This window comes from Lynx rufus, unplaced genomic scaffold (genome assembly GCF_022079265.1).
Source record: "Lynx rufus isolate CCGP_SWC_20201006 ecotype Redwood Valley unplaced genomic scaffold, mLynRuf1.p SCAF_28, whole genome shotgun sequence".
In the NCBI taxonomy this organism is placed as follows: Eukaryota; Metazoa; Chordata; class Mammalia; order Carnivora; family Felidae; genus Lynx; species Lynx rufus.
The window spans coordinates 11532812-11544748 of record NW_025814843.1 but is presented as its reverse complement, the minus strand read 5'-3'; the positions used below and the strand labels follow the sequence as shown (position 1 = coordinate 11544748).

Here is an 11937-nt window from a genome sequence, read left to right as displayed (position 1 = left end):
CGGCCCGCGGGGCGGAGCGGCGGGGCGGGCGGGAAGATCAGGTCCGGGCAGCCGCGCTGACCTCGGGGACCCAGGCCCGCGGGTCGCACCGCAGGCCGCCAGCAGAGGGCGCCGCGCAGCCGGGCGCCTCGGGCCCGCACTGCGTCGGCGCGGAAGCGCTCCCGGCGGGGGCGGGACTTCCGGCGGCGCGCGGGCGGGGATCTCGGCCGGGGTCGCCCTTCGCACCCGCACGTGTCCGCCGCCGCCGCGATGCTTCCTCTGCTGCGCCGCGTGCCCCGCGCGCTGGGCTCCGCCGTCGCCGGGCTCCGCGCCGCGCCCGTCCCGCCAACCCGGCCGCTGCTGCAGCCCGCGCCCCGGCCGTGCGTGCGGCCTTTCGGGCTGTTCCGAGTGCGCGCCGGCCTCCTGGTCCCCCGCGGGCCCTGCAGCTGCGGCTGCGGCGCGCTGCACACCCAGGGTGAGGCTCGGGGTCGGGGGTCAGGGCTGGGGCGACGGGGGCGTGGGGTCGGGGGTCAGGCGGCGAGAAGTTGGGAGGTAAGGGCTGGGGGGAGTCGCGAGGGGTCGAGGGTCAGGGCTAGGGGGTTAGGGGACGAGGGGGTCGGGGGTGGAGGCTGGGGGACCAGTGGCAAGGGGGTGCGGTGAGGGCCAGGGGGTCAAGGGTCGGGGGTCCCAGGGCCATGGCTCGCGGGGGTCAAAGGTTGAGTACCGAGGGGTCAGGCCGGGCCTGGGCGGTTAGGGCTGGGGGTCGAGGGGCTGGGGATGTGCCCCTCCGCTGTAGGTCCTGGGCACCCAGTCCGGCGCATTCCCCCACTGGTGGGTGACCAGCGGGTTGAACCCGTGTTCCTCCCCCCACGGGTGGGGACAAATGTGATTAAACCCTGCGGGCAGCTTTGTCTGAGCCTCCGAGATGGACCGTTGGGGAGCCCGGGGGTCAGGGGTTCCAGGTGTGGTCAAGCCTGGCAAAATCGTTTTCCTAGAGTCTGGGTCAGCTTCCTGGTGAAGTGTTTCCAGCATTTTTACAGATGGGGAAACTGAGGCATCACGGGTGGGAATTGGACCCCGTTTGTAGAGCCTGGTTGGCAGCAGCACAAGTATCAGAAAAGATCCCAGGTCTGGGTTTCCGGCTGCAGTAACCCCAGGTCTCAGGTTTTAGACGGACTGGTTGTTTTTCTGTGTCTTACGGACTCTTACCGTAGGAGACAAAGCTTTCGTCGAGTTCCTGAACGACGAGATTAAGGAGGAGAAGAAGGTCCAGAAGCATGGGTCCCTCCCCAAGATGTCTGGGGGCTGGGAGCTGGAAGTGAACGGGACAGAAGCCACGTTAGTGCGGAAAGTGGCTGGAGAAAAGTAAGTGCGGGGGCCTGGGGTCCGGGGAAGCGCCCCCGAGTGGGCCTGCCCGGTGCTTCGTTCGTCGGGACCGCGAGGAGCCGCACGGCAGTTGGCAGCTAGAGGCCCGTGGGCCTGGGAGGCCGGCTGTCCTTCCTGCTGAGGCTGGGCGCGCCGACCCCGACTGCCCAGGGCGCTGGCCGCCGCCTCCGCGGGCTCTGGCTGAGGATCGGGGTCCCTGCGCCCTGAACGCAAACCTTGTGCCTCGCCTGTAGGACAGGATACGGTGCAGTGAGTGTGGCCACCAGGAAGGTGGGGGCTCTCCGCCCAGTTCAGATGTGTGCCCCCCCCCCCCCCCCCCCGTTCTGAGTCCACTTTCGTACGTGTTGTAAAGGAGGGTTCTGACTCTTGGGTTTTTCTGCCTAGAGTGGGTCCTGTCCCCCAGGGTCAGCGGTGTGCTCTGTGACGTCACCAAAACCGTTTTCCTGGGGCGAGTGGAGTCGCAGCCGGTTTGGGGTCGTTCTACATAAGGTTCTCGTGAATAAAGGCATTTCTGTGCCCAGGGGCTCCCCTCGGTCCGCGCTCGGGCGGGTCAGACAGGTCTTGTGGCTGAACGTCCAGCCGGCCCTCCTGCAGGAGGGGGCTTCTGCAGCTCCAGGGGGTGGCGGGTGAGCCATACAGCTTCTGCGGTCCCCTCGCTGCGGTTTCCACTCGGGGCTCGGGGCCTGATTTGTCAGGTGAGGAGGATCCTTGCGCCTTAAAGTTGTCAGGAACTGGGTGTTTCTGGCCTGGTGTGTGAGTGAAACTTGCACTGCTGTTTTTTGTTTTGTTTTGTTTTTTAAGTTTATTTATCTTGAGAGAGAGAACAGAGCAGCTGAGCAGGGGAGGGGCAGAGAGAGAGGGAGACCAGAATCTGAAGCAGGCTCCAGGCTCTGAGCCCGACCTGGGGCTCAAATTCACGAACCGGACCTTGAGATCATGACCAGAGCAGAAATTGAGTCAGACTATTAACTGACTGAGCCCCCCAGGCTTCTCTTGGTGCTTAGCCTCAGGCCGCTCTGCTCTGCCCCCCCCCCCTTGGGGGTAGCTTTCCCCAGAGGCTTCTCTGCCATCCCAGCTCTTTCTCAGTCACTGCCACCGGGGGGCGCCCGGGGCAAGAGCAGGGTGGGCGGAGGCCCTGGGGAGATAACCAGTGGGTGTGGCCCTGGGGCGCCACCGGCCGAAGGGGCCCACACAGGACTGGATCTGGTGGAGATAAAGTGGGGCCGGTCGGGGCCCATTGGTGTGACTTCCAGCAGCTGACGCGTAGGGGGCACAGTCACGGCTGCTAAGTCCATCTTGGGTCCGGAGCCACCCGGCTGTTCGGGAAACTGTACAGTCGAGTCCGTGGCATCAGAGACATTGTTTCCATCGGCATTTTTAACTGTAGCACGGCTCGGCACTTTACTCAGCTAAATACCGAGTGAAAACAGCCCTTCCTGAGGTTTCTCTCGCCTCTGTAGGATCACGGTGACGTTCAACATTAACAACAGCATCCCGCCGACATTTGCTGGGGAGGAGGAGCCCTCCCAGGGGCAGAAGGCGGAAGAACAGGAGGTGAGCAGGGTGCACGGTCCCCCGCTGGGATCTGAGTGCTGACAGGTCATTCCAGGGCCTCGGAGAAGGAACGTGTTCGCTTCTGATTCCTCCGCTGCGGGAAGGGAGGTGCGGGGAGGCAGGGGGCCTCTGTCCTCGGGGCTCTCCTCCCGGAGCAGCGCTCTCCGGCTGTAGCACCAGCACCGGGAGGCCCCCTTTCCTTCCCAGAACTCAGGAAGCTGCCCTCCCCCCCCCGTAGGCTTACAGTGTGGCCTGTGTGCTCTCTTTTAAGCCTTCTTACGATCGGGAGATGTTTGCAGTGTTTCCGAGCGAGGAATGTTCTGACGTGTCACAGGCTGGCGGTAAACACCAGCCACTGATCCAGGGTAGCAAAGCTGGGGTGTCAGAGATTGGGACACCTGACACTTTGGCACACGGCCCCTCTTGGCCGGACCCGGATGTGCCCGGTCCTCAAACATCTTAAGAGGCCGTGTGCCTGGCTAGGAGCCGGCCAGTGTGAGGGTCACAGGGTCCCCGGACTTCCTGACTAAGCAGGCGTTGGACTCGTCTCATGACCAAGCACAGATTACGGCCCCCCCCCCCACCCTGTGCTTCTGTCCCAGCCACCCCGACTGCGGTCCCCCGGTATCGGACGGCTCCCCGTCCAGTACAGAGGAAGACCCCGAAATGTCAGCGGGAGGGAGAGAGATCGCGGGGGTCTGGGCCAGCTTTGCAGCCTGAGGATGGAAAACCGAGCCCCGGGGGAGGAGGTGAATTAACTTAGCTGGGGCCGTAATTCAGATTTAATTCTAAGCGTGGCAAGTTCTGTGAACAAGTAAGACACTGACAGGTGCGAAGCCGCGCCAGCTGTGTGACCCCCTGGCCTCGAAGACCTCGTTTAGAAGTCCAGACAGGACCGGCTCAGGAACAGGGTAGTCCGGTCTCCCCAGTGAGCGGGCGCGTGGCCTCAATGCCGCTAGCATTCCAGGCTGTTCACTTACGGGCACTAGCGCGTATCGTCTGAAAGCGCCGACTGCCACCCCAGCCGTGGTCATCAGGGCCCTGCAGGGTGAGCTCTCCAGTCCGGGCACCCGCCCCCCTGCCGGCGCGGCACGCGCTGACTTGTTCTCGCTTCCCCAGCCCGAACTGACGTCCACTCCCAATTTCGTGGTGGAGGTTATAAAGAACGGCGGCAAGAAGGCCCTGGTTCTGGACTGTCACTATCCGGAAGACGAGGTGTGTAGGGTGGCATGCCCGCCCCCCTGGGGACTCCAGGGACCTTCCTGGGCCCGTTCAGGGGCCAGCAGAGCAGGGGAGGACGTGGGGGGTGAGGGCGGGTTAAAATCTGGTGACTCTCAAGCTGTTAGCGGTCTGGTTTGTCCCGGAAGCCCCTTCACTCTCCCCAAACCCCGTGTCCTTTCAGGTGGGGCAGGAAGAGGAGGACGAGAGCGACATCTTCGCCATCAGAGAAGTGAGCTTTCAGTCGGTTGGCGAGTCTGAGTGGAAGGACACGAACTACACGCTCAACACGGACTCCCTGGACTGGGTGAGCCCCCGGGAAGGTGGGCGCGCCCTGGGCCCCGCGGGGCGAGCGTCCCGGTCCGGGGGGGGGGACACGCGGCATCTTGGTAGCGAGTGGCGTTTCTGTCTCCAGGCCTTATACGACCACCTGATGGACTTCCTGGCCGACCGGGGGGTGGACAACACTTTCGCCGATGAGCTGGTGGAGCTCAGCACGGCCCTGGAGCACCGGGAGTACATCACTTTTCTCGAAGACCTGAAGGGGTTCGTCAAGAGCCAGTAGGCCAGACCAGAGCAGACGTTGAACGCCTTGCGTTTACGGCAGGCTTTGGCCAGGGGACAAGCCCACTCTGGAGCTAGACACGCGTGCTTGGAGACGGTTTTCGTGCTAGTATCATGGAAAATAATTCAGATTTAAATTATTTCTGTTGCCCTCTTATTTACTGTTCGTTGACTCCTCCTCTAGGCTCTGTCGCTCCTGGAATTTTGTATAACACAATGACGGACAATAAAATTGTTTTCGCTCCCCTGAGGTGCCCCGTCTTTTCTATTCCTTCCCTCAGCCTGAGTCACAGAACACCCAACAGCAGAGACGTTTGAAAATTTTAATACAAAATAAGTTATAAATTAAACGTTTCTATTTACAAGGCCCTTTGTCCGAGGAGTGAGTGGGGAGGTGTCCGGGCCGATTCTAGAGGATCGCGGTCCAAGTGTCACAAGCCTGGAATGTGGACAGAACTCAGGGTGTGGTTCAGGTCTAATCAGTAGTGACATCTGTGCTGCACGAGACGTGCAGGTCGTCACGGCTGGTTTGGGCGGTGTGGCACCAGCATGGAGAGCCTGCCTCTGGGGCTGTGCTGGGGACCCAACTGCCTTGGCCTTGGCTGCCAGCAGCAGCACGGCCGCCTCCAGCTGAGATCAGATCCCAGAGACACTCAAACGCCCTCCCCCTTGGGACGGGGGAAGCCAGAGGCCAGATTCGAGCCTCTGACAGCTGGTGGCTTTTGCGGCCACGCGGGGAGGTGAGGCTCCTCCCACTGACCCTGGGCCTCAAACAGGCATGTGCCGCAGGGAGGTACAGACCACGCGTGCCCCCCACGGGCAGAACCCCAACTTGAGGCCCGGTAAGCATCGGAGTGAAAACGGGCTCCTGACTCCCTGACCGCTCACCCGGCCACCATGCCACGGAGTCCCCAACCGCTTCCACAGGGGATACGCGTGGCTTTCTGGGGTCTAGCGCCCTCCAGCCTGTGACCAGCCCAGACCGCTCGCACATCTCCTGCCTCCCGTGTCCTCGTGGCCACGCGTGACCTTTCGTAGCCCGCACCTGCGGCTTCGCCTCATGCCCCACATCCAGGCCGAACCCCCGCAGCCTGACCCCTCAGTCCTGGACTCCCCCTCACGTGAAGCCAGAGGCCTGGTGACCCGAGTTCCAGCGCTCCGGGCACATGAACTCAACCCTGCTTCTGTCACCCGCCGGCCCCACGGCGGTCTCTCCCCACGGGAAGGCCGCGCTGGCAAGCTGTGCCCAGGAGGGCTGGCCTCACCTCCGCCCGTCTTGCCTCTGCTCAGAGCTTCGGGGCCCTGACCCCACGCACTGGGGTGCCGCTGGGTGCTCCCAGCCACTCCCTCCAGCCTGGGGCTGGGGCTCACGTTCCCGCGCCACACGCCTCAGGTGGCTGGCTCGCCCATGTCCGCAAGGAGGCGGGGGCCGAAGCCACTTGACCTGCGCCCCGTCTGCGCCCCCACCCCGACCTCAACCCGTTGCTGCAGACGCATCAGGCACCTGCCTACGTGCTGGGGCTGGGACGACAATCAAGGTGTGGGGTCGCCCTCAAGGACGAAGGCACGAGTGGTGTCGCGGAGACGCGGCATCAGGCACAGCGGGAGCCCAAGGACAGCAGGCCTCGGGCTGCCACGGTGCACGCGGCAGTGCTCAGTCACGGGTGCAAACCAGCCTCGAGCGTCGGACGCAGAGCGGGAGCCCCCGGAGGTGCCTGGTCTGTGAGGGGCTGGAGCAGGGGGGACGGCCGCCTGCCACTTAAACCTCACCCAGGGTCCTCCCCAGCCCGCCTGCGGGAAAGCCGGTCCCCACCGGCCCGAGCCCCGAGCAGGGAACAGCGGAGGCACTGGAAGGTCTCCCTGGAGGACGAGCCTGACGCGAGCCTGCTTCCCGCCCCCGGCAGTGGGGACACGTCCCCTCGTCACAGACGGAGCCCGCGGCACAGCTGCCTCCCTCCCCATCGTCCAGCCCCCTCACAGGGGCACTTGTCTCCCCAGCGACCCGATGCCCTCCTGCTTCCTCCTGCACAACGGACACGGACCCGCCCGTCCGGGTCTCGTGAGTGTGACAATATCCGCTGACTCTGGGCCAGGCTCCCCACTCCTGGGTGGCCTCTGTCCCCTCCCTTCCGGTAGTTTCAGTGGCTTCATCTTCCTGGGCAAGTAAACCCCTCAGAGAACAAACTGCACTCTTAAACACCTACCCGGTTCAAAAGAACACAGTTTAAAAGGAGATAAGAAGATAAACGTCTCCCTGTTTCTGAGCTGGGATTTCTCCCGGTGCGGGAAGAGAACCTACGACTGGCCCGCTCTCGCCACGGGGTCCCCGGCAGGCTTACCAGGCAGCTCATGAGAAGAGTGGGCCTTTCTCCTGTCGCCTGTGTGACCGAAAATTCAGGCGTGTGGGGACAGTGTGCGCTGTGCGCGTTCACGCTGTCCTCTATGCAGGCGCGAAGCTTTTGCTCCGTCAACTCCGGAAACTAGGAAGTAAAAAAGTTAAGCTACAACCTAATCCAGCTACCCCAGAGTCAACAGCTTGAAAACCAGTCCCCGTCAGGTAAGAGGTCACGGGAGCTTAAGTTCTGAACACGATTGTCTTCCTAGTGTTGCGAATTCCCAAGCACACTCCCGGAAAGATCTGGAGCCCGGGGGGGGGGGGGGGGGGGGGGGGCCCTTGTGTTTAGCAAATGGCTGCGGGGGATGGGGGGATGGGGGGAGGGTGCAGTGCCCGCCGCGCTCCAACCTCCCAGCCGGGCCTGTGTGAGTAGGACGTGGGGTCGGGAGGGAGCCCCCGAGGCTCCCCAAGAAAGCGGGTCCGCGTGGGAAGAGGCCACAGCCATCGGCGTTTGGAACTTACGTGATTGGAGAGGTACAGGCCACACGGACACGTGACCACGCCGTTGGCTACCCTCAGGTTGGACCTGGAAGCAGAGTCGGGGTCACAGAGGACCGCGGCCAGCAGACCTGGATCCGCAGACCTCTCCAGATAAGCAGTGTCTGGCGGTGGGGCGGGGAGGTGCAGCCACTCACCTGGGGGCGGGGGCGGGGGCGGGGGGCGGGGGGGGGGCTGATAACGCTGGAAACGTTTCGCAGACTTACTTTGTGCACACAGGGCAGATGAGGGGGTTTGCTTCCCATTCAGCCAGTATGATGCTGAGGCACCGCTCGTCGAACTGCAAGCTCTTCTCATACTCGCTGATGATGCTCCGCTCTGCAAGGCAAGGGGCAGCTGCGCGGGCCGGCCCCGCCCCCTCCCCGGCCGGCCCCGCCTCCCCCGCCGCGGGCCACGCCCCACCTCCCCCCAACCCCCGGCCGGCCCCACCCCACCGCCTACCCAGGGCGGACCCACCCCACCTGCCTCGTTCGCCGACCCCGACCCCACGCCAGGGGCCACTCCGAAGGCTTCATCCCAGGACAGAATAATTTCAGGCCAAATCATGCTACCAATCATAAGCCATTTACTGCTCTGTCAGGCTCCAACCTGTTGTCCCCCCCCTCCCGTCTGTCTGTCCTCCGCGAGCACCGGCGGGAAAGTGGTGAGGACAAGGGACGGGGACACAACGTCCACACACCTCTCCAGAGGCTGCGGGAGCAGAGCGTGGTGGGTCAGGGCCCTGGGGGGCAGCTGGAGAGAGGGGACACTCACAGGGCACTTCCTGCCGTCGCCCAGCCCACCCTGCTGAGTGTGAAGTGCCCTGTTCTCCAGCGTCCGTATGCTCGGTCTGTGTCGTGCACAATCTGTGTTCTTTCATGCGGCAAGCGGGCCACGATGCCCAAGGACGTAGGTGGTAGGAAGGAGGGACACAGGTGAAAGACGCCGGTCCCTGCTCTCGATGAGCTCACGGTCTAGGCTGCAGCGCAGGGGGTCGGCAAACCACAGCCCACGTCCGACTTTTCAAATAAAGTTACGTTGGGAGGGAGCTGGGCTCGGTGTACTATTCCTCTGTAAACAGAAAGGAACCGCCACACAGAATAAACATGGGACCCGCGTTCCACGGAACGGATGCTGCTTCCCGGCCGCACCCCGAGTTGCGCGACCCGGGCACGACAGCACTGCCTTCTGTCTCAGGGTACCTTGTCCGCTAGCCACCAGGAGAAAACAACACCACGGAACGCAGAGTCTGAGCACAAGGCCCAGCGCCCAAAAGACTTATTCTCAGGCAGACAGCCGAGACTTGAAAGTCAAAACAGGGCCTTCTGACACCCGCCTGAAGCTAGAAGCGGAGGCAGAACTAATCGTCTCTGAAAAGTGGGCAGCGGGGCGCCTGGGTGGCTCAGTCGGTTAAGCATCCGACTTGGCCTCAGATCACGATCTCACGGTTGGTGAGTTCGAGCCCCACATCAGGCTCTCAGTTGTCAGCTCAGAGCCTGCTTCAGATCCTCTGTCCCCCTCTCTCTGCCCCTCCTCTTTCTCTCTCGAAAATAAACAAACGTTGCGTTAGCATAGGGACGTGCAGGCACGTGCAGGCGGAAGGATGACCCCAGGGCGCACCTTGGTCGGCCAGCTCCTGCTGGATCTCCTCGAGCACAGCCAGGTCCACGGGCTCCTCCAACTGCAAGAGAAAGTCGCTAGCGAGGCTTCAAGTCCTAATCAGCCAGCAGGCCCCAGCCCGACTCCTACTTGGAGGCTGGCTTGAAGTCAGCTTTCACTGAGGAAACCGGTCCAGTCCTTCTGCAGGATTTAGCGATGATGTGGTAACACGGTCACGCCAAGAAGCCATCAACGAGCCACTGAACCCCCAGTGACAAAATAATGGTCCCAAATTTGGGGGGAGACAGCCTAGGGCAGCAGCTAAGTATTTGTTCTGCCAAAGCCAAGTAAGTGCCGGAAAGTTCTGAACCTCTGTAAACCTCACCTCGGGCCTCTGTGAAGCGGGAATAAACCTACTTGAAAGAGCTCCTGTGAGGGCCGACGGTTACTCAGACACGGGGCGAGCGCTGGCGCACGTGGAAATGACCCAACAGTGCGTCATCGCTACAGACAGCCCCGATGTTTCCAGGGCAGCGTACCGGCATTTTCTCACGTTGCTTGGCCAGCGCTACCTTCTTCGTGGCACGAAGGTGAAGCGAAGCTCAGGGCACAGGAGAGGTGAGAGTGCAGAGCAAAACCAGGGCCGGGATTCCAGAACCATGGACCTCCAAGCCAGTGATCTTCCTGGTACGCGGTAACCGCTTTCCTGTCTGCACCCAGCCCCCCACTCTGGCTGAGATTAGGATCAGAAAGCTCTGGGACCCTCTACAGGAGAGAGCTTCCTGGCCCTTGCCTGCCGAATCAAAATCTCCAGGGGAGGGGAGCCGAGCAGTGAAATTTCTTTCTTTTTAGTTTCATGAGATGCAGTGACACAGCACACTGACAGTCTGGGGTTCATGAACCAGGAATCCAGAAGAGTCTAACGTTCAAGGTGGAGGAGCCTGGGTTAAGGGTAGTTCGAAAGCTGAGCGGGGGCTGGAGGATGGCGGGGTTAGAGGACTTGGGGAGACAGGGAGAGACGACACCCGGCAGTCCTGTGCTGTAGCCCCTCCCCGAAAACACACACCCCAGCCTGACCTGAGCTGACACCTCTGGACGGCCCTCCACCGACCGCAACGCACTCCACTCCTCTTCCATCACTTCGTGCACCAGAAGGGTGCTCTGAGCGCTCCCTGGCACACCGCCTCCTGCCTGGCGGTATCTGTTCAGGAGCCTGTCCCGGCTGTTTCTCATTCTCTCCAGGCATCCCTTGGAAGGAAAAAGACGGGGAGCAGTTCCGTTAAAAAAAAAAAATTCCTGGGGCGCCTGGGTGGCTCAGTCGGTTAGGCGTCCGGCTTCAGCTCAGGTCATGATCTTGAGGTTCATGGGTTCAAGCCCCGCGTCCAGCTCTGCGCTGACAGCTCGGAGCCTGGAGCCTGCTTCTGATTCTGTGTCTCCCTCTCTTTCTGGCCCTCCCCCTCTGACACTCTGTCTCTCAAAAACTAAGTAAACATTAAAAAAAAAAATTCTTAAGACTAGGTGTTGAGACATTAAAGGAAATTTACAGACAGGAAACGTTCGGCTGTAACCTTAATTATTATTTCTGCGTATTCCTCTCCAGCCCTTATCCACACACAGACAGATGGAATCACAAAGCTTTGTTTACGGAGCCCCGATCGGCATATTTCACAGCCTGTCTTCAATGCCGGCGTCCTGACTCCCACATCCCTGCTGCTCTAGCTACGGCGACGATAGCCGCCTTCCTGGACACGTTTCTCAACGCGGGACGATTTTTAGCCCCCAGGGCACATTTGGCAATGCCTGAAGACATTTTTTGTTGTTGTCACTTGAATTGTGGGGCTACCGCATCTAGCGGCTGGAGGCCAGGGACGCTGCGAAACATTCCACAGTGCGGGGAAGAGCGCCCCCAGCAACGCAGACCTGTCTTCCTCAAAACGTCCACAGCCCAGGTTGACAAGCCTCTGCTATTAGCGTCATTTCTAGCATCCCAGTATTTTCCTAGAATACAGGATCTCTACTCCTTTCTGGAAAGGTGCACCACATGACGGGAAGCATGCTGATGTCAGAATAGGTCACAAGTGAGGCAGGCGCACGTCCCTGCTGAGGCACAGTTACGGAGACGCAGAAGCCAAGACTGGAGCAGAAACAGGCATCTTTTCCAAGTACTTGACTCCCCTCTGGAGAGGAACGGAGGGAAGCCGAGCGCCTCCCTGGCGCCCACCCACCGCCCCCAGCAGGTGGTGCTGGGACGAGGCCGGCTCGCCAAGACCCCGCACGCAGGGTCCAGAAACCCCGAGAGCGCCCGGCTCGGTCCAGTCCCGCTCAGGTCCAGCTCCAGGTCCAGGTCCCCCGCCACCGCCCGGCGTTCGGGCACCTGCCTTGCCCGGCACGCGGGAGGGCGGCTCCCCGGACGGAGTAGGGGTAACGGCGGCGCGGACGAGGCTTCCCAAGCCCCACGCCCACCTGCCGAAAAGCCTCTTTCCAGGACGGCGAACCCGCCGCCTTGTATAGCGAGCGGCGCCCCGAGCCCGGCGCCTCGGCCATCTCCTCTCCGCGCGAGTCGCCGCCAGGAAGTCCCGCCCCTGGGGGCGCGCAGAGCCCTGGGAATTGTAGTTTCCGGGCGCTCGGAGCTCTCGCTGTCGGGGAGTTCCGGGAAGGGCAGTCTCCTCGGCCTACCCCTCCCGGAGACACAGTTGAGGGCGACCCCGAGTAGTGGCATTTGTGAGGTCAGCCCAACCCGGGCTGAGGGAGGTAGATCCTGAGGG

General features: G+C 62.1%; 2 protein-coding genes across 5 annotated transcripts; one reads left to right on the top strand and one right to left on the bottom strand.

Moving 5' to 3' along the window:
- The first annotated feature begins 210 nt into the window (after window positions 1–210).
- On the top strand, window positions 211–4946 carry C1QBP (complement C1q binding protein). Its single transcript, XM_047089977.1, has 6 exons — window positions 211–454; window positions 1194–1344; window positions 2826–2919; window positions 4039–4134; window positions 4322–4444; window positions 4553–4946. Exons 1-6 carry the CDS (start codon window positions 250–252, stop codon window positions 4700–4702), a joined length of 819 nt encoding a protein of 272 aa, XP_046945933.1. The 5' UTR covers window positions 211–249; the 3' UTR covers window positions 4703–4946.
- A 64-nt stretch (window positions 4947–5010) lies between these two features.
- RPAIN (RPA interacting protein) lies at window positions 5011–11894 on the bottom strand. Of its 4 annotated transcripts, none has more exons than XM_047089820.1 (7): window positions 11636–11885; window positions 10250–10420; window positions 9194–9254; window positions 7801–7912; window positions 7559–7622; window positions 7041–7181; window positions 5011–5140 (listed from the first exon to the last, which is right to left on the bottom strand). In XM_047089820.1, the coding sequence occupies exons 1-7, from the start codon at window positions 11714–11716 to the stop codon at window positions 5111–5113; spliced, it is 660 nt and encodes a 219-aa protein (XP_046945776.1). In that variant the 5' UTR covers window positions 11717–11885; the 3' UTR covers window positions 5011–5110. The 4 variants fall into 4 exon arrangements, 3 of the variants coding, with proteins under 3 accessions (XP_046945776.1, XP_046945778.1, XP_046945777.1); XM_047089822.1 differs by lacking the exon at window positions 11636–11885 and adding an exon at window positions 11093–11601; XM_047089821.1 differs by lacking the exon at window positions 11636–11885 and adding an exon at window positions 10741–11086.
- Between the last annotated feature and the right edge of the window lie 43 nt (window positions 11895–11937).

Bases quoted from the DNA above. Each gene is read 5' to 3' on its own strand.
- RPAIN (XM_047089820.1), bottom strand. From the start codon at position 11,716: ATGGCCGAGGCGCCGGGCTCGGGGCGCCGCTCGCTATACAAGGCGGCG. The intron at 7,913-9,193 runs GTGCGCCCTGGG...CTTGCCTTGCAG, and splicing joins GCAGGAGCTGGCCGACCAAG to AGCGGAGCATCATCAGCGAG. The intron at 7,623-7,800 runs GTAAGTCTGCGA...CTCTGCTTCCAG, and splicing joins ATCTGCCCTGTGTGCACAAA to GTCCAACCTGAGGGTAGCCA.
- C1QBP (XM_047089977.1), top strand. From the start codon at position 250: ATGCTTCCTCTGCTGCGCCGCGTGCCCCGCGCGCTGGGCTCCGCCGTC. The intron at 455-1,193 runs GTGAGGCTCGGG...CTCTTACCGTAG, and splicing joins CGGCGCGCTGCACACCCAGG to GAGACAAAGCTTTCGTCGAG. The intron at 2,920-4,038 runs GTGAGCAGGGTG...TCGCTTCCCCAG, and splicing joins AGAAGGCGGAAGAACAGGAG to CCCGAACTGACGTCCACTCC.